This window comes from Bombina bombina, chromosome 6 (genome assembly GCF_027579735.1).
Source record: "Bombina bombina isolate aBomBom1 chromosome 6, aBomBom1.pri, whole genome shotgun sequence".
NCBI lineage: Eukaryota > Metazoa > Chordata > Amphibia > Anura > Bombinatoridae > Bombina > Bombina bombina.
Window position 1 is genome coordinate 1,057,996,116 of NC_069504.1, and position 21,669 is coordinate 1,058,017,784.

Genomic DNA, 21,669 nt, shown 5'->3' on the forward strand with positions numbered 1-21,669 from the left:
CTTGTCCCTCCCATCATCCGTGTACTTTAGCTTTGGTATTGGTATCCCATAAGTAATGGATGATCCGTGGACTGGATACACTTAACAAGAGAAAACATAATTTATGCTTACCTGATAAATTTATTTCTCTTGTAGTGTATCCAGTCCACGGCCCGCCCTGTCATTTTAAGGCAGGTCTAAAATTTAATTAAACTACAGTCACCACTGCACCCTATGGTTTCTCCTTTCTCTGTTTGTTTCGGTCGAATGACTGGATATGGCAGTTAGGGGAGGAGCTATAAAGCAGCTCTGCTGTGGGTGATCCTCTTGCAACTTCCTGTTGGGAAGGAGAATATCCCATAAGTAATGGATGATCCGTGGACTGGATACACTACAAGAGAAATAAATTTATCAGGTAAGCATAAATTATGTTTTGCAATGTGTTCTTAACCCCTTGAATTTCTAGCGCAGGTTGTACCCGCGCACCCATGCTCAATTGGGTGCAATGGTGTATAGCATGACATGGCATTGGTCTAAAGTAGGTAGTGTACTTTATATAAAACAGCTCTGTAAATTATACCTGCCCTCCCTCTATCCAGCTGTACTTCTGAATGTTGTGTAATTTAAAAAGAGAGATTTTAAGTGCGTATATAATGTACAGATTTTGTCTGTACATGGTACAGTACCAGCAATTTTCACTGACACCCGAGTACTATAAAGGCTCAAAATAACTGATAAGTGGTTCATGGGGCTTAGGGTTGCATTGAAGAGTAATTTATGCACATTTTGAAAAAAATTTAAAATATTTCCAAGCATTTAACTCTTACATCACAAATGACCTTTCCTATGAAGTATCTTCATTAATATAGACGTTGTTCAACATCTTTTATGGAGCTTTAAAGTCATTCTAGCTGGGAGACTACTAAGGCCATGATGTTGCTTTTTAGAAATTAAGCTCCCTACAGTGCTTCCATTATGAGGTGGAAAAAACCCTAAGCCTCCTCTGTGTGGAAGAGATGAATGTTTCTATGCTCTGCAGCTTCCAACACAAATGATAAAGCTATTACCTAAATGGAATCGGTCACATTTTTAATCTGTTAACATTTTCATCCTTGCTCAGGACAAAGTTGGGGGGAAAAAGGTACAAAATGGTACTGGTGCTAAAGTCTAAAAATAAAAATAACTACTTATATTAAAGAAATAACAGACTACATAACAGCACTCTCTTGCCTCAAACTGTCAATATTTATTCACTAGGGTTGGTTACCACTTATATCCGTGTTCTTATTTACTTTTATTTATCATTGGTCACAGTAGATAAGCTACATCCATAAAACAGAAGTGCGACAAATATCGAACTGTCCCAATATTGCACATATAGTACTTAGCTAATAATATAGTTCTCCATGTCCCATAGAGAAGATGCTAATACTATATAATCCGGTCTTCACCATGCAGCACTCTCCCTTATGTTTGCTGTATGTACTTATAAAGCAGCAATTCCAAGAGATGTGCAGCTATAATAAGCCATTACTCCAAGCTGCACTGCCAACATATTCAGTGATGACCATTATAGGAGGGCAGTGTTCTTAGACGCAGTCAGCAGCAGAGTACCCTCAACCAATCTGAGCTGCGGAGAAGCTAGCTTTCTACTTACTGCACACTCCTAACCAAACACGGATACTGATTCAAACAAGCTGCACATTAGCGTCGCTATAGAAGGCTTTACCAGCTGATCCCTACTCAGTTTAAAAGGTATAGTGGCAGTCCAAGATGCATCTGCTTCCATATTGGTGCACTTTCTGAAAGACAGGCCTACGTACGTTTCACCTATTCAGGCTTCTCCCTCAAACTTTGCTTCTCTGCAGATCAGCTTGCTCGAGGGTACTGGACTGTCTGAGAACACTGCCCTCCTATAACGGTCATCGCTGAATGCGTTGTCTGTGCGGCTTGAAGTTATTGCTTTTTATTATAGCTGCCTGTCTCTTGGAATTGCTGCTTTATAAGTACATACAGCAAACATAAGGAAGATTGCTGCATGATGACTCCTGGATTATAAAATACTACCAGTTTATCATCTTTGGGGCATGGAGGGCTTCATTATTAGCCAAGTACTATGTGAGCAATATTTGGACTGTTTGCTATTTTCTTTCTTAAGATATGGAGAGTCCACATCAATCAATTACTAGTGGAAATATCACTCCTGGCTAGCAGGAGGAGGCAAAGAGCACCACAGCAAAGCTGTTAAGTGTCACTCCCCTACCATAATCCCCAGTCATTCTCTTTGCCTCTGTCAATGGAGGAGGTGAAGTTTGGTGTCTGAAGAAATTAATTCCTTTTCTCCAACATAGGTGTGTCCGGTCCACGGCGTCATCCTTACTTGTGGGATATTCTCTTCCCCAACAGGAAATGGCAAAGAGCCCAGCAAAGCTGGTCACATGATCCCTCCTAGGCTCCGCCTACCCCAGTCATTCTCTTTGCCGTTGTACAGGCAACATCTCCACGGAGATGGCTTAGAGTTTTTTAGTGTTTAACTGTAGTTTTTCATTATTCAATCAAGAGTTTGTTATTTTCAAATAGTGCTGGTACGTACTATTTACTCAGAAACAGAAAAGAGATGAAGAATTCTGTTTGTATGAGGAAAATGATTTTAGCAACCGTAACTAAAATCCATGGCTGTTCCACACAGGACTGTTGAGAGCATTAACTTCAGTTGGGGGAACAGTTTGCAGTCCTTTGCTGCTTGAGGTATGACACATTCTAACAAGACGATGTAATGCTGGAAGCTGTCATTTTCCCTATGGGATCCGGTAAGCCATGTTTATTACGATTGTAAATAAGGGCTTCACAAGGGCTTATTTAGACTGTAGACATTTTTTGGGCTAAATCGATTGATATTAACACTTATTTAGCCTTGAGGAATCATTTATTCTGGGTATTTTGATATAATAATATCGGCAGGCACTGTTTTAGACACCTTATTCTTTAGGGGCTTTCCCAAAGCATAGGCAGAGTCTCATTTTCGCGCCGGTGTTGCGCACTTGTTTTTGAGAGGCATGGCATGCAGTCGCATGTGAGAGGAGCTCTGATACTTATAAAAGACTTCTGAAGGCATCATTTGGTATCGTATTCCCCTTGGGTTTGGTTGGGTCTCAGCAAAGCAGATACCAGGGACTGTAAAGGGGTTAAAGCTTAAAACGGCTCCGGTTCCGTTATTTTAAGGGTTAAAGCTTCCAAAATTGGTGTGCAATATTTTCAAGGCTTTAAGACACTGTGGTGAAAGTTTGGTGAATTTTGAACAATTCCTTCATGTTTTTTTCGCAATTGCAGTAATAAAGTGTGTTCAGTTTAAAATTTAAAGTGACAGTAACGGTTTTATTTCAAAACGTTTTTTGTACTTTCTTATCAAGTTTATGCCTGTTTAACATGTCTGAACTACCAGATAGACTGTGTTCTGAATGTGGGGAAGCCAGAATTCCTATTCATTTAAATAAATGTGATTTATGTGATAATGACAATGATGCCCAAGATGATTCCTCAAGTGAGGGGAGTAAGCATGGTACTGCATCATTCCCTCCTTCGTCTACACGAGTCTTGCCCACTCAGGAGGCCCCTAGTACATCTAGCGCGCCAATACTCCTTACTATGCAACAATTAACGGCTGTAATGGATAATTCTGTCAAAAACATTTTAGCCAAAATGAACCCTTGCCAGCGTAAGCGTGGATGCTCTGTTTTAGTTACTGAAGAGCATGACGACGCTGATATTAATATCTCTGAAGGGCCCCTAACCCAATCTGAGGGGGCCAGGGAGGTTTTGTCTGAGGGAGAAATTACTGATTTAGGGAACATTTCTCAGCAGGCTGAATCTGATGTGATTACTTTTAAATTTAAATTGGAACATCTCCGCATTTTGCTTAAGGAGGTATTATCCACTCTGGATGATTGTGAAAATTTGGTCATCCCAGAGAAACTATGTAAAATGGACAAGTTCCTAGAGGTGCCGGGGCTCCCAGAAGCTTTTCCTATACCCAAGCGGGTGGCGGACATTGTTAATAAAGAATGGGAAAGGCCCGGTATTCCTTTCGTCCCTCCCCCCATATTTAAAAAATTGTTTCCTATGGTCGACCCCAGAAAGGACTTATGGCAGTCAGTCCCCAAGGTCGAGGGAGCGGTTTCTACTTTAAACAAACGCACCACTATTCCCATAGAGGATAGTTGTGCTTTCAAAGATCCTATGGATAAAAAATTAGAAGGTTTGCTTAAAAAGATGTTTGTTCAGCAGGGTTACCTTCTACAACCCATTTCATGCATTGTCCCTGTCACTACAGCCGCATATTTCTGGTTTGATGAACTGATTAAGGTGCTCGATAGTGACTCTCCTCCTTATGAGGAGATTATGGACAGAGTCAATGCTCTCAAATTGGCTAATTCTTTCACTCTAGACGCCTCTTTGCAATTGGCTAAGTTAGCGGCTAAGAATTCTGGGTTTGCTATTGTGGCGCGCAGAGCGCTTTGGTTGAAATCTTGGTCGGCTGATGCGTCTTCCAAGAACAAGCTACTAAACATTCCTTTCAAGGGGAAAACGCTGTTTGGTCCTGACTTGAAAGAGATTATCTCTGATATCACTGGGGGTAAGGGCCATGCCCTTCCTCAGGATCGGCCTTTCAAGGCAAAAAATAGACCTAATTTTCGTCCCTTTCGTAAAAACGGACCAGCCCAAGGTGCTGCGTCCTCTAAGCAAGAGGGTAATACGTCTCAGGCCAAGCCAGCTTGGAGACCAATGCAAGGCTGGAACAAGGGAAAGCAGGCAAAGAAACCTGCCACTGCTACCAAGACAGCATGAAATATCGGCCCCCGATCCGGGACCGGATCTGGTGGGGGGCAGACTCTCTCTCTTCGCTCAGGCTTGGGCAAGAGATGTTCTGGATCCTTGGGCGCTAGAAATAGTCTCCCAGGGTTATCTTCTGGAATTCAAGGGACTTCCCCCAAGGGGAAGGTTCCACAGGTCTCAGTTGTCTTCAGACCACATAAAAAGACAGGCGTTCTTACATTGTGTAGAAGACCTGTTAAAAATGGGAGTGATTCATCCTGTTCCATTGAGAGAACAAGGGATGGGGTTCTACTCCAATCTGTTCATAGTTCCCAAAAAAGAGGGAACATTCAGACCAATCCTAGATCTCAAGATCTTAAACAAATTTCTCAAGGTCCCATCTTTCAAGATGGAAACCATTCGAACTATCCTTCCTTCCATCCAGGAAGGTCAATTCATGACCACGGTGGATTTAAAGGATGCGTATCTACATATTCCTATCCACAAGGAACATCATCGGTTCCTAAGGTTTGCATTCCTGGACAAACATTACCAGTTCGTGGCGCTTCCTTTCGGATTAGCCACTGCTCCAAGGATTTTCACAAAGGTACTAGGGTCCCTTCTAGCTGTGCTAAGACCAAGGGGCATTGCAGTAGTACCTTACCTGGACGACATTCTGATTCAAGCGTCGTCCCTCCCTCGAGCAAAGGCTCACACGGACATCGTCCTGGCCTTTCTCAGATCGCACGGCTGGAAAGTGAACGTGGTAAAGAGTTCTCTATCCCCGTCAACAAGGGTTCCCTTCTTGGGAACAATTATAGACTCCTCAGAAATGAGGATTTTTCTAACAGAGGCCAGAAAGACAAAGCTTCTGGACTCTTGTCGAATACTTCATTCCGTTCCTCTTCCTTCCGTAGCTCAGTGCATGGAAGTGATCGGGTTGATGGTAGCGGCAATGGACATAGTTCCTTTTGCGCGCATTCATCTAAGACCATTACAACTGTGCATGCTCAGTCAGTGGAATGGGGACTATACAGACTTGTCTCCAAAGATACAAGTAAATCAGAGGACCAGAGACTCACTCCGTTGGTGGCTGTCCCTGGACAACCTGTCACGAGGGATGACATTCCACAGACCAGAGTGGGTCATTGTCACGACCGACGCCAGTCTGATGGGCTGGGGCGCGGTCTGGGGATCCCTGAAAGCTCAGGGTCTTTGGTCTCGGGAAGAATCTCTTCTACCGATAAATATTCTGGAACTGAGAGCGATATTCAATGCTCTCAAGGCTTGGCCTCAGCTAGCGAGGACCAAGTTCATACGGTTTCAATCAGACAACATGACGACTGTTGCGTACATCAACCATCAGGGGGGAACAAGGAGTTCCCTAGCGATGGAAGAAGTGACCAAGATTATTCTATGGGCGGAGTCTCACTCCTGCCACCTGTCTGCTATCCACATCCCGGGAGTGGAAAATTGGGAAGCGGATTTTCTGAGTCGTCAGACATTGCATCCGGGGGAGTGGGAACTCCATCCGGAAATCTTTGCCCAAGTCACTCAACTTTGGGGCATTCCAGACATGGATCTGATGGCCTCTCGTCAGAACTTCAAAGTTCCTTGCTACGGGTCCAGATCCAGGGATCCCAAGGCGGCTCTAGTGGATGCACTAGTAGCACCTTGGACCTTCAAACTAGCTTATGTGTTCCCGCCGTTTCCTCTCATCCCCAGGCTGGTAGCCAGGATCAATCAGGAGAGGGCGTCGGTGATCTTGATAGCTCCTGCGTGGCCACGCAGGACTTGGTATGCAGATCTGGTGAATATGTCATCGGCTCCACCTTGGAAGCTACCTTTGAGACGAGACCTTCTTGTTCAGGGTCCGTTCGAACATCCGAATCTGGTTTCACTCCAGCTGACTGCTTGGAGATTGAACGCTTGATTTTATCGAAGCGAGGTTTCTCAGATTCTGTTATCGATACTCTTGTTCAGGCCAGAAAGCCTGTAACTAGAAAGATTTACCACAAAATTTGGAAAAAATATATCTGTTGGTGTGAATCTAAAGGATTCCCTTGGGACAAGGTTAAGATTCCTAGGATTCTATCCTTCCTTCAAGAAGGATTGGAAAAAGGATTATCGGCAAGTTCCCTGAAGGGACAGATTTCTGCCTTGTCGGTGTTACTTCACAAAAAACTGGCAGCTGTGCCAGATGTTCAAGCCTTTGTTCAGGCTCTGGTTAGAATCAAGCCTGTTTACAAACCTTTGACTCCTCCTTGGAGTCTCAATTTAGTTCTTTCAGTTCTTCAGGGGGTTCCGTTTGAACCCTTACATTCCGTTGATATTAAGTTATTATCTTGGAAAGTTTTGTTTTTAGTTGCAATTTCTTCTGCTAGAAGAGTTTCAGAATTATCTGCTCTGCAGTGTTCTCCTCCTTATCTGGTGTTCCATGCAGATAAGGTGGTTTTACGTACTAAACCTGGTTTTCTTCCGAAAGTTGTTTCTAACAAAAACATTAATCAGGAGATTATCGTACCTTCTCTGTGTCCGAAACCAGTTTCAAAGAAGGAACGCTTGTTGCACAATTTGGATGTTGTTCGCGCTCTAAAATTCTATTTAGATGCTACAAAGGATTTTAGACAAACATCTTCCCTGTTTGTTGTTTATTCAGGTAAAAGGAGAGGTCAAAAAGCAACTTCTACCTCTCTCTCTTTTTGGATTAAAAGCATCATCAGATTGGCTTACGAGACTGCCGGACGGCAGCCTCCCGAAAGAATCACGGCTCATTCCACTAGGGCTGTGGCTTCCACATGGGCCTTCAAGAACGAGGCTTCTGTTGATCAGATATGTAGGGCAGCGACTTGGTCTTCACTGCACACTTTTACCAAATTTTACAAGTTTGATACTTTTGCTTCTTCTGAGGCTATTTTTGGGAGAAAGGTTTTGCAAGCCGTGGTGCCTTCCATTTAGGTGACCTGATTTGCTCCCTCCCTTCATCCGTGTCCTAAAGCTTTGGTATTGGTTCCCACAAGTAAGGATGACGCCGTGGACCGGACACACCTATGTTGGAGAAAACAGAATTTATGTTTACCTGATAAATTTCTTTCTCCAACGGTGTGTCCGGTCCACGGCCCGCCCTGGTTTTTAAATCAGGTCTGATAATTTATTTTCTTTAACTACAGTCACCACGGTACCATGTGGTTTCTCCTATGCTATTATTCCTCCTTAACGTCGGTCGAATGACTGGGGTAGGCGGAGCCTAGGAGGGATCATGTGACCAGCTTTGCTGGGCTCTTTGCCATTTCCTGTTGGGGAAGAGAATATCCCACAAGTAAGGATGACGCCGTGGACCGGACACACCGTTGGAGAAAGAAATTTATCAGGTAAACATAAATTCTGTTTTTCGGGTACTTTTCCCTGCAAGCAAGGATTTGGGTTTAGCCGAGTTCACGTTAATCTCTTCAGTAGAGTAATGGTGGCTTTTAAGCAGTTAGGAAACAAAGCAAGGACTACCTCACAACTTCCTAACACATTGCTGCCCATGGTACAGAAAGCCAGAGTTGGTGACTCTGTTCATTCTTTTTCTACAGGTCTCTGTAAGGAGTATGTATCATTTCACGCCTTGTGAGCTGTCTTCCTGCTGGACAGCTTGACTGCAGGTAAGTGCTTTTGTCTTCTAGGTCTTGGAGACTTGCACTTCAGAAGAATGTCATATGCAGTAGATGGGGACATTTTTAAAATCCTTTATACAGGATTTTCTTTGGCAGTGGGCAGGCACATTATGTATGTTGAGACTAGGGGTTAGTCTTCCCTTTATTGGGACGTTTTTTCTCTTTGGGCTAATTTTGTTGAAATAATTTTTAGTATGTGTGTGGCTTATGTGTTATACAGGGATTTTTGTATAAACTTAAAATGTGTCAGTTGGTTTTCTTTGTCAATTAACCTGTTCTAGCTAAGCAAGCAGACTGCTTGAGCGTTTGTGTAAATTAAGCGTCGGTGTTGTAGGCAGAGGGAAACGCGCGCCTTTTACTTGCTGCATAGTCTCCTCTCTGCCGGTCACATGACTTCTCTCCGCTGTCGGATATTCACTGAGTGGAGCGGCGTCATTGAATTTCAGTCTCTTCAGTGTCGATCTACTATATTATCGTTTTAAAGACTTTTGGCAGCCAAATTGTGTACAAGTGTTACGGTAAGGCACCTCAGCCCGTCTGAGGTGTAGGGGGCCCGATTGGTTTATTATTTTAAAGAATTTTTGCATAACGTTAAGGGGCTGTGGTTTTAAAAATTCTTAGTGACAGTGTATTTAAAAAAATTCTACCATTTGGGAATTTTTTATTTAGTAATGTATTGGACCAAGATTATGTCTTTTGACAAATGCTTTTTATGCCTTGAGGCACAAATTGTTTTGCCTTTGCAATTCTGTGCTGCATGCTTAGCTAGAATACTTCAATTTAAAGATAAATTGTTGCCCTCCTAGCCCAATGTCTCTCAGGGTGATGCTGTTCAGGCAATGCCACAGCTTTCTCCTCAAACGTCCCAAGCCTCTGGTGTCACATACAGTGCCCTGCAGTTCCTCTCAGTCTCCTGGAGGAGTTTATATGCCTGCAGATTTTTCTGCACAGGTATCTTCTGCTGTATCTGCAGCATTATCTGCTTTTCCTATGCTGGGAAAACGCAAGAGGAAAATTTAGACATTCAGATTGTAAGGTTTCTGTTCCACCTACTATTATGCAGGTTGCCTTCCCTCATAAGTCTGATGAGGAGGATACGTCAGTAGTCTCTGAGGGTGAAATCTCAGATTCAGAGAGTATTATTCCTTCATCTGATACTGAAGACGTAAACTTCAGATTTAAGCTTGAACACCTTTGTGTACTGTTAAAGGAGGTATTGGCTACTTTGGACTACAACAATACTTTTGTCGTTGTCGACCCTAAGAAGTCTAGTAAACTTAATAAATACTATGATGTTCCTTCCTCTGTGGAAGTTTTTCCTGTCCCAGACCGTGTGACGGAGATTATTTCACAGGAATGGGAGAAGCCAGTGATTCCTTTCTCCCCGTCTCCTGTATTTAAAAAGATGTATACTGTTGCTGACTCCATTAAAGTTTCTTGGCACACGGTACTTAAAGTGGAAGGGACTATTTCTACTCTGGCTAAGAGAACTACAATCCCTATAGAGGATAGCTGCTCCTTTAAGGATCCCATGGACAAAAAGCTGGACGCTTATTTGAAAACGATGTATGTTCATCAAGCTCTTCAATGGCAACCTGCATTTTGTATTGCCACAGTAGCAAGTGTGGCATTTTTTGGTGCAATGCCTTGTCTGAATCAATTTTAGTAGAGACTTTATTTTTGATGCTAACATGCAAGTTATTAGACTGGGAGCCAAGATGTCTGGCTTCTCTGTCCTAGCCGTAGGGCATTGTGGCTAAAATCTTGGCCAGCTGATGTTACCTCCAAGTACAAGCTTCTGGCGCTTCCTTACAAGGGTAAGACCTTGTTTAGACTCAGTCTGTAAGAAATAATAAAAGGAAGTCATTTTCGTTCCTTTTGTAACTTCAAAGGTCAAAAGTCTTCCTCTCCCTCTTCTAAGCAGGAATAGTCCAAGTCTTATTGGAAGCCCAATCAGTCTTGGAATAAGGGGAAGCAATCAAAGAAACCCTCAGCTGAGTCTAAGTCAGCATGAAGGGTCGACCCCTGGTCCAGGTTCGGATCAAGTGGGGGGCAGACATTCCCTGTTTTATCAAGCGTGGAGATGAGATGTCCCAGATCCTTGGGCTGTGGACATAGTATCTCAGGGTTACAAAATAGAATTCAAAACTTTCCCTCCCAGGATCAGATTCCGCCTTTCAAGATTATCTGCAGACCAGGTAAAAAGAGGCATTCTTGAACTGCTTTCAGGACCTATCCTCCCTGGGAGTGATTGTTCCAGTAAGGGAACAGGGTCTAGGATTATATTCAAATCTGTTCGTGGTTCCCAAAAAGATGGAACTTTTCGACCCATTTTAGACCTAAAGTGCCTCAACAAGTTTCTCAGGGTACCGTCCTTCAAAATGGAAACCATTCGTTCCATTCTTCCTTTGGTCCAAGAGGGTCAGTTCATGATGACTATAGACCTGAAGGTTCATGATGACCATAGACCTGAAGTACGCATAACTTCATGTTCCCATCCACAGGGATCATCACAAATTCATGAGATTCGCCTTTCTAGACAAACCCTTTCAGTTTGTGGCTCTTCTGTTTGGACTTGCCACATCTCCCAGAATTTTCTCAAAGGTTGTGGGGGCTCTCTTGGCAGTGATCAGGTCTCGGGGGAATTGCAGTGGCGCCGTACCTGGACCACATTGGTTCAGGCGACATCTTTTCAACAAGCAAACTTTCATACCGAGATCTTGTCTATTCTACGTTCTCACTGTTGGAAAGTGAATCTGGAAAAGATTTCCCTTACAGCTACAAGGGTGGTTTTCTTAGGGACCATAATAGTTTCCCTATCTATGAAAATTTTTCTGACTGAGGTCAGAAAATCCAAAATTCTCTCCTTGCCTCTCTCTTCAGTCTACTGTTCGGGCCATCAGTTGCTCAATGTATCGAGGTAATTGGTCTTATGGTAACTTCCATGGACATTATTCTCTTTGCTTGATTCCATTTGAGAGCTCTGCAATTATGCATGCTCAAACAATGGAACGGTGACCATTCAGATCTGTCTGAGGATAGATCTAGACCAGAGAGACTGGCTCCTGTGGTGGCTTACTCAGGACCATCTGTCTCAGGGCACATGCTTCCGGAGACCTTCTTGGGTGATTGTGACCACGGACGCCAGCCGGCTGGGCAGCAGTCTGGGACTCGTTAAAGGCGCAGGGACTATGGACTGCTCTCCGCATAAATTTCTTGGAAATGACAGCGATTTACAATACTCTGATGTCTTGGCCTCAGTTGTCCTTAGCCCGGTTTATCAGATTCCAGTTGGACAATATCACCTCAGTGGCTTACATCACCCACCAGGGAGGAAGTCTGGGTTCCTTAGCAATGAAAGAGGTGGCACGGATTATTCCTGAACCTGACGGAGTCCAGGTTATCAAAGATTCTCAATGCTTGCCGTGTCCTTCACTCCATTCCAAGCCCATCAGTAGCTCAGTGCATGGAAGTAATCGGCTTAATGGTCACGGCAATGGACATAGTGCCATTTGTGCGCCTGCATCTCAGACCGCTGCAACTATGCATGCTAAGTCAATGGAACGGGGATTACTCAGATCTGTCCCCTTTGCTAAATCTGGACCAGGAGACCAGAGATTCTCTTCTCTGGTGGTTGTCTCGGGTTCATCTGTCCAAAGGAATGACCTTTCGCAGACCAGATTGGACGATTGTAACAACAGATGCCAGCCTACTAGGCTGGGGAGCAGTCTGGAATTCCCTGAAGGCTCAGGGATCGTGGACTCAGGAGGAGAAACTCCTCCCAATAAACATTCTAGAATTAAGAGCAATATTCAATGCTCTTCTAGCTTGGCCTCAGTTAGCAACACTGAGGTTCATCAGATTTCAGTCGGACAACATCACGACTGTGGCTTACATCAATCATCAAGGGGGAACCAGGAGTTCCCTAGCGATGTTGGAAGTCTCGAAGATAATTCGCTGGGCAGAGTCTCACTCTTGCCACCTGTCAGCGATCTACATCCCAGGTGTGGAGAACTGGGAGGCGGATTTTCTAAGTCGCCAGACTTTTCATCCGGGGGAGTGGGAACTTCACCCGGAGGTATTTGCTCAACTGGTTCATCGTTGGGGCAAACTGGATCTCATGGCATCTCGCCAGAACGTCAAGCTTCCTTGTTACGGATCCAGGTCCAGGGACCCGGGAGCGGTGCTGGTAGATGCACTAGCAGCCCCTTGGGTTTTAAACATAGCTTATGTGTTTCCACCTTTTCCGTTGCTACCTCGACTGATTGCCAGGATAAAACAGGAGAGAGCATCAGTGATTCTGATAGCGCCTGCGTGGCCACGCAGGACCTGGTATGCAGACCTAGTGGACATGTCGTCCTGTCCACCATGGTCTCTACCCCTGAGGTAGGACCTTCTAATTCAGGGTCCTTTCAACCATCCAAACCTAATTTCTCTGAGGCTGACTGCTTGGAAATTGAACGCTTGATTCTATCAAAGCGTGTGTTTTCGGATTTGGTTATTGATACATTAATACAGGCTCGGAAACCTGTTACCAGAAAAATTTACCATAAGATATGGCGTAAATATTTATATTGGTGTGAATCCAAGAGTTACTCATGGAGTAAGGTTAGGATTCCTAGGATATTGTCCTTTCTACAAGAGGGTTTAGAAAAGGGCTTATCCGCTAGTTCACTAAAGGGACAGATTTCTGCTCTGTCCTTTTACACAAGCGTCTGGCAGACAATCCAGACGTCCAGGCTTTTTGTCAGGCTTTGGCTAGAATTAAACCTGTATTTAAAACTGTTGCTCCTCCTTGGAGCTTAAACTTGGTTCTTAAAGTTCTGCAGGGTGTTCCGTTTGAACCCCTTCATTCCATTGATATTAAACTTTTATCTTGGAAAGTTCTGTTTTTGATGGCTATTTCCTCGGCTTGAAGAGTCTCTGAGTTATCTGCCTTACATTGTGATTCCCCTTATCTGATCTTTCATTCAGACAAGTTTGTCCTCCGTACTAAACCTGGGTTTTTACCTAAGGTTGTTTCTAACAGGAATATCAATCAAGAGATTGTTGTTCCATCATTATGTCCTAATCCTTCTTCAAAGAAGGAACGTCTTTTGCATAATCTAGACGTAGTCCGTGCCCTGAAGTTTTACTTACAGTCAACTAAAGATTTTCGGCAAACTTCTTCTTTGTTTGTCGTTTACTCTGGACAGAGGAGAGGTCAAAAGGCTTCGGCTACCTCTCTCTTTTTGGCTTCGTAGCATAATACGTTTAGCCTATGAGACTGCTGGTCAGCAGCCTCCTGAACGAATTACAGCTCATTCCACTAGAGCTGTGGCTTCCACTTGGGCCTTTAAGAATGAGGCCTCTGTTGAACAGATTTGCAAGGCTGCAACTTGGTCTTCACTTCATACTTTTTCCAAATTTTACAAATTTGATACTTTTGCTTCTTCGGAGGCTGTTTTTGGGAGAAAGGTTCTACAGGCAGTGGTTCCTTCTGTTTAAAGTTCCTGCCTTGTCCCTCCCATCATCCGTGTACTTTAGCTTTGGTATTGGTATCCCATAAGTAATGGATGACCCGTGGACTGAACACACTTAACAAGAGAAAACATAATTTATGCTTACCTGATAAATTTATTTCTCTTGTAGTGTATCCAGTTCACGGCCCGCCCTGTCTTTTTTGAGGCAGGTTCTAGATTTTAAATTATAACTCCAGTCACCACTGCACCCTATAGTTTCTCCTTTCTCGTCTTGTTTCGGTCGAATGACTGGATATGACATGTGAGGGGAGGAGCTATATAGCAGCTCTGCTTGGGTGATCCTCTTGCAACTTCCTGTTGGGAAGGAGAATATATCCCATAAGTAATGGATGACCCGTGGACTGAACACACTACAAGAGAAATAAATTTATCAGGTAAGCATAAATTATGTTTTTCGCAACAGTTGTGTAATTTTTTATTTTGGTGCACTGTTTTATGGATGTTTATCTGTTTGAGGCAAGAATGCTGTTATGGAGTCTGTTATTTGTTTAATATAATTAGACATTTTTAGAGTTGTTGTGTTCCTTACTGGATCACTCTACATGTTTTCAAAATTCCTTACATTGCTCTATGACCCTTAAAGGGACAGTCAAGTCCAAAATAAACTTTCGCTATTCAAATAGGGCATGTAATTTTAAACACCTTTCCAATTTACTTTTATCACCAATTTTGCTTTGTTTTCTTGGTATTCTTAGTTGAACGCTAAAACTTAGTAGGCTCATTTGCTAATTTCTTAGTGTTTGAAGGCCGCATCTAATCTGAATGTGTTTTAACAGTTTTTCGCCACTATTGGAGGGCGTTAGTTCATGTGTATCTTTATAGATAACATTGAGCTCACACACACACGTGACGTTACCTAGGAGTCAGCACTGATTGGCTAAAATGCAAGCCTGTCAAAAGAACTGAAATAAGGGGCAGTTTGCAGAGGCATAGATAAAAGTTATTTACATAGGTAAAATGTGTATTATTATAACTGTGTTGGTTATGCAAAACTGAGGAATTGGTAATAAAGGGATTATCTATCTTTTTAAACAACAAAAATTATGGTGTTGACTGTCCCTTTTAAAATATGACGCTACGTGTTCTTTTGCTTAGTAAGTAAAAAAAATCAAAAAAATCTGAGGTACTGTAAATTTCCAAGGCCCAGTCAGGTGGTTTTAGTAACAATGCCAGTAATTCCATTTACTTTCTCTGCCTCTTAGAACGTGCACGAAGAAGGAAACTCAGAGAAGAACGTGCCTGGCTTTTGTCCCAAGGCAAAGAACTACCCCCTGAGTTGACCAACCTGGAACCTGGTTCCCCTGTGAGGATGGAGTTCAGATCCCAAGATCTGTAAGTGTTTGAAACATTTAGCTAGGAGATCACAATTAATTATTTGGCTCAAGTCTATTGTTTAGGGAACTATATGTCCCATTCATTTTGTCAATCATGTGTTTGATAATATATTTTTTTGTTTAAATGGACTTGGGCAAGAATGTTTTAAAATGTATTACAGAGGTTTTTGTGTTATTTATTTTCTTTATAATGACACGGTGAGTCCATAGGATCATCAATTACTCTTGGGAATATCACTACTGGCCAGCAGGAGGAGGCAAAGAGCACCACAGCAAAGCTGTTAAAGTGAATGTACATTTTTATGCTAAAATGCCTGGTTTTTAAAAATTCGAATAAAAAAGGGGCACTTTAATTAATCAAAAACATAATTTATGTAAAAACTTACCTGATAAATTCATTGAGCTAGTGACGTATGGGATATACAATCCTACCAGGAGGGGCAAAGTTTCCCAAACCTCAAAATGCCTATAAATACACCACTCACCACACCCACAATTCAGTTTAATGAATAGCGAAGTAGTTGAGTGATAAAAAAATGAGTAAAAAGCATCAAAAAAAGGAACTGGAAATATAATTGTGCTTTATACAATAAAACATAACCACCATAAAAAGGGTGGGTCATATGGACTTTTGCCAGTATGAAAGAAATTAATTTATCATGTTCTTACATAACTTATGTTTTCTTTCATGTAATTGGCAAGAGTCCACAGAACAGTCACTAGAGAGGGAGGGATAAAAATAAAAACAGCAATTTTCCGCTGAAAAAATTAAATCCACATAAAAAAAAAGTTTTTCCCATAATTGAAAGAAAACAACTTAAAACATAAGCAGGGGCATCAAACTGAAACCGCTGCCTGAAGAACTTTTCTACCAAAAACTGCTTCCGAAGAGGCAAATACTGTACATCAAAACGGTAGAATTTAGTAAATGTATGCAAAAAGACCAAGTTGCTGCTTTGCGAATCTGATCAGCTGAAGCTTCATTCTTAAAAGCCCACGAAGTGGAAACTGATCTAGTAGAATGAGCTGTGATTCTCTGAGGTGGATCCTGACCCGACTCCAAATAAGCCTGATGAATCAAAAGATTTAACCAGAATGCCAAGGAAATGGCAGAAGCTTTCTGACCTTTCCTAGGACCAGAAAAGACAACAAATAGACTAGAAGTCTTCCTGAAATCTTTAGTAGCTTCAATAAATTTCAAAGCTCTTACAACATCCAGAGAATGTAAGGATCTCTCCAAATATTTCTTAGGATTAGGACACAGAGGGAAACAACAATTTCACTATTAGTGTTAGAATTCACAACTTAAGGTAAAAAATAAATGAAGTCCGCAAAACTGCCTTATCCTGATGGAAAATCAGAAAAGGAGACTCGCAAGAAAGAGCAGATAATTCGGAAACTCTTCTAGCAGAAGAAAGAGCCAAAAGGAACACTTTCCAAGAAAGTAGTTTTAATATCTAAAGAATGCATAGGCTCAAAAGGAGGAGCCTGTAAAGCCTTCAAAACCAAATTAAGACTCCAAGGAGGAGAGATTGACTTAATGACAGGCTTGATACGGACCAAAGCCTGCACAAAACAGTGAATATCGGGAAGCTTAGCAATCTTTCTGTGAAATAAAACGGAGAGAGCAGAGATTTGTCCCTTCAAGGAACTTTGAGACCAACCATCCTGAAGAAACTGTAAAATTCTAGGAATTCTAAAAAAAATGCCAGAAGAATTTGACAAGAACACCATGAAATATGTCTTCCAAACTCGATAATAAATCTTCCTAGAAACAGATTTACGAGCTTTGTAACATAGTATCAATCACTGAGTCAGAGAAAACTCTATGACTAAGCACTAAGCTTTCAATTTCCATACCTTCAAATTTAACAATTTGAGATCCTGATGGAAAAACGGTCCTTGAGACAGAAGGTCTGGTCTTAAAGGATTACTTTCTGTTATAATTTTTAAGCTAAACAACTAACATATTAAAGTTAATAAACATTAATTAAAACCTACTGACCTATATTTTCTCCAAAATGAAGTTTCATAACGTTCTAAAAGTTATTTCTTTTTTTCGGCGATGATGTCACGTTATCCTGCCCACTATTTTCAGCACTGCATGTTCAAAATACTTAAACCAATAACTTTGTGTTTAAAGCGCCATTTTGAAACCTAGGTATTGTAAACGGATTGGTACAGAGCAAAGGATACCCACGGAGTGGGTTTGGAAAACAAATTTGCAGACAAGATTTCTGATATACGGTAGAGATATGTTAATGAAATGCTATTGATAAAAAGCGTATTTCGGGTAGTTAGTAACAGGCATAGAAAATATTTACTTACAGTGGCCCTTTAAAGGAAGTGGCCAAGGTTGGCAACTGGACATCCGGACTAGATCCGCATACCAGAACCTGTGAGGCCATGCTGGTGCTACTAGAAACACAAACGATTGTTCCATGATGATCTTGGGGATCACTCTTGGAAGAACTAGAGGCGGGAAGATATAAGCAGATTGGTAAAACTAAGGAACTGCTAACGCATCCACCAACTCCGCATGAAGATCCCTATACCTGGACAAGTACCTGGGAAGTTTCTTGTTTAGATGGCAAGCCATCAGATATATTTCTAGAAGACCCACATCTGAACAATCCGAAAAAACACATCTGGATGGAGAGACCACTGATGGCTGAGATAATCCGCTTCCCAATTGTCTACACCTGGGATATGTACCGCAGAAATTAGACAAGAGCTGGATTCATAGCTAGGGGACTGTGAGTCCCACCCTGATTGACATATGCCACAGTTGTGATATTGTCTGTTTGAAAACAAATTAATGGTTCTCTCTTCAACAGAGGCCAAACCTGAAGAGCCCTGAAAATAGCACAGAGTTTTAAAATATTTATTGGTATTCTCGCCTCTTGAGATTTCCAAACCCCTTGTGCTGTCAGAGATCCCCAGACAGCTCCCCAACCTGAAAGACTTGCATCTGTTGTGATTGGACGAACAAAAGAGGCCCCTTGAACTATACGATGGTGATCTAACCACCAAGTCAGAGAGTCGAATATTGGGATTTTAGGATATTAATTGTGATTTCCTTGCATAATCCCTGCACCATTGATTCAGCATACAAAGCTGAAGAGGTCTCATATGAAAACGAGCAAAGGGGATCACGTCTGATGCTGAAGTCATGAGACCTAAAACTTCCATGCACATGAAGGAAATGATTGAGACTGAAGGTTTCGACAAGCTGAAACCAATTTTATTCATCTGTTGTCTGTTAGATTCAGTGTCCATGACTCTGTCTCTATCTGGAAACCTAAAAAGGTGACCCTTGTCTGAGGAATCAAGGAACTTTTTGGTAAATTGATCCTCCAACCATGTCTTTGAAGAAACAACACTAGTTGATTCGTGTGAGATTCGGCTGAATGTAAAGACTGAGCTAGTACCAAGATATCGTCCAAATAAGGAAACACCGCAATACCCTTTTCTGATTAGAGAGTAGGGCACCGAGAACCTTTGAAAAAATTCTTTGAGCTGTCGCTAGGCCAAATGGAACGGCGACAAATTGGTAATGCTTGTCTAAAAAAGAGAATCTCAGAAACCGATAGTGGTCTGGATGAATCGGAATATGAAGATATGCATCCTGTAAGTCTATCATGGACATATGACCTTGCTGAACTAAAGGCAGAATAGTCCTTATAGTCACCATTTTGAGTTGGCACTCTTACAAAACGATTCAAAATTTTCAGATCCAGAATTGGCCTGAATGAATTTCTTTTTTTGGGACAATGAATAGATTTGAATAAAACCCCAGACCCTGTTCCTGAAACGGAACTGGTATGATTACCCCTGAAAGCTCTAGATCTGAAACACACTTCAGAAAAGCCTGAGCCTTCACTGGATTTGCTGGGACATGTGAAAGAAAAAAATCTTCTCACAGGAGGTCTTACTCTGAAACCTATTTGATACCCTTGAGAGACAATACTATGAATCCATTGATTTTGGATAGAATCTGCCCAAATGTTTTTGAAACTTTTTTTAATCTGCCCCCCACCAGCTGAGCTGGAATGAGGGCCGCACCTTCATGCAGACTTGGGGGGTGGCTTTGGTTTCTTAAAAGGCTTTTATTTATTTCAACTTGAAGGTTTCCAATTGGAACCAGATTCTTTGGAGGAAGGATTGGCTTTCTGTTCCTTATTCTGTCGAAAAGAACGAAAACTATTAGAAGCTTTAGATTTACCCTTAGATCTTTTATCCTGAGGTAACCCCCCCCCCCCCCCCCCAGTGACAGTTGAAATAATTGAATCCAACTGAGAACCAAATAAATTGTTACCTTTGAAAGACAGAGAGAGTAATCTAGTCTTGGATACCATGTCGGCATTCCAATATTTGAGCCAAAGACATAGATTTAACATCAATATTGATGATATCAAAAATAGCATCACAGATAAAATAATTAGTATGTTGAAGCAAGCGAACAATGCTAGACAAATCAGAATCTGTTTCCTGTTGCGCAAAGCTTTCCAACCAAAAAGTTGATGCAGCTGCAACATCAGCCATGGATATAGAAGGCCTAAGAATGTAGCCAGAAAATCAATAAGCTTTCCTTAGATAAGATTCAAGTTTCATATCTAAAGGGTCCTTTAAAAGAAGTACTATCTTCCATAGTAATAGTAGTACGTTTGGCAAGAGTAGAAATAGCCCCATCAACCTTGGGGATTTTTTTCCCAAAACTCCAACCTAACTGTTGGCAAAGGATACAACTGTTTAAACCTAGAAGAAGGAATAAAAGAAGTACCAGGCCTATTCCATTCCTTTGTAATCATATCAGAAATAGCACCACTGGAAAAACCTCTGGTGTAACCACAGGAGGTTTATAAACAGAATTAACCGTTTACTAGTTTTAATATCAAGAGGACTAGTTTCCTCAATATCCAAAGTAATCAACACCTCTTTTAAGAAGGAACGAATATACTCCATCTTAAAGAGATAGATTCGTCAGTGTCAATATCTGAGGTAAGATCTTCTGAACCAGATAGATCCTCATCAGAGGAGGATAATTCAGTATGTTGTCGGTCATTTGAAATTTCATCAACTTTATGAGAAGTTTAAAAAGACCTTTTACGTTTATTAGAAGGCGAAATGGCAGACAAAGCCTTCTGAATCGCATCAGCAATAAAATCTTTTATATTCACAGGGATATCATGTACATTAGATGTTGAAGGAACAGGCATTGTACTAGTACTGATGGATACGTTCTCTGCATGTAAAAGCTTAACATGACAACTGTTACATACTACAGCTGGAGATATAATCTCCCCTAATTTACAACAGATACTTAGCTTTGGTAGAACTGTTATCAGGCAGGGTTCCAAGAGTGGTTTCTGAGACAGGGTCAGATTGAGACATCTTGCAAATGTAAGAGAAAAAAACATATAAAGCAAAATGATCAGTTTCCTTATATGGCAGTTTCAGGAATGGGAAAAAAAATGCAAACAGCATAGCCCTCTGAGCATAAAAAATGCAAGTGGCATATAGCAAGTGGGGTTTAAATAATTAAATTATTTGTCGCCAAGTATGACGCGCAACGCAAAATGGAATTTTTTGGCGCTAACAACATCCGGAAATGACGCAACTCGCGTCATGGCAGACGCAACCTTGTGCAAGAAGACCTGGCGTCAACTAAGACGCCGGAAATTACAAATTGCTTCACCGATTGTACCATTGCGCTAAAAATAAATATCTGCATTTTGCGACCTCGCCAGCCTAATTTTGCCCGCGAAAATTAATGAAAAAGCAGTCAATTTGAAGAAAAGACTATACCACAGGTAAGAAAAAATAACTTCCTAAATATGTTTCCCAATTTTGAAACTGATAGTCTGCAAGAAGGAAATATACATAAACCTGACTCATGGAAAATATAAGTACAATACATATATTTAGAACTTTACATTAATACATAAAGTGCCAAACCATAACTGAGAGTGTCTTAAGTAATGAAAACATACTTACCGAAAGACACCCATCCACATATAGCCAAACCAGTACTGAAACAGTTATCAGTAGAGGTAATGGAATATGAGAGTATATCGTCGATCTGAAAAGGGAGGTAGGAGATGAATCTCAACGACCGGTGACAGAGAACCTTTGAAAAGATTTCCCGTGAGGAAATCTATAGAATCAATAGGTGATACTCCCCTCACATCCCTCTGACAAACCCTGTACTCTGAGAGGAATCGGGCTTTAAAATGCTGAGAAGCGCATATCAAAAAAGAAAATCGAGCACAAACTTACTTCACCACCTCCATAGGAGGCAAAGTTTGTAAAACTGAATTGTGGGTGTTGGTGAGTGGTGTTTTTATAGGCATTTTGAGGTTT

At 41.7% G+C, this 21,669-nt stretch overlaps 1 protein-coding gene across 1 annotated transcript in view; it reads left to right on the top strand.

The window, feature by feature from the left end:
* Positions 1 to 21,669, top strand: part of LOC128664882 (chromatin remodeling regulator CECR2) — a 246,728-nt gene that overhangs the window by 70,786 nt on the left and 154,273 nt on the right. Inside the window, exon 10 of the mRNA XM_053719678.1 lies at positions 15,175 to 15,304. Coding sequence (XP_053575653.1) covers positions 15,175 to 15,304 — 130 coding nt within the window. The remainder of the gene's footprint in view (positions 1 to 15,174; positions 15,305 to 21,669) is intronic.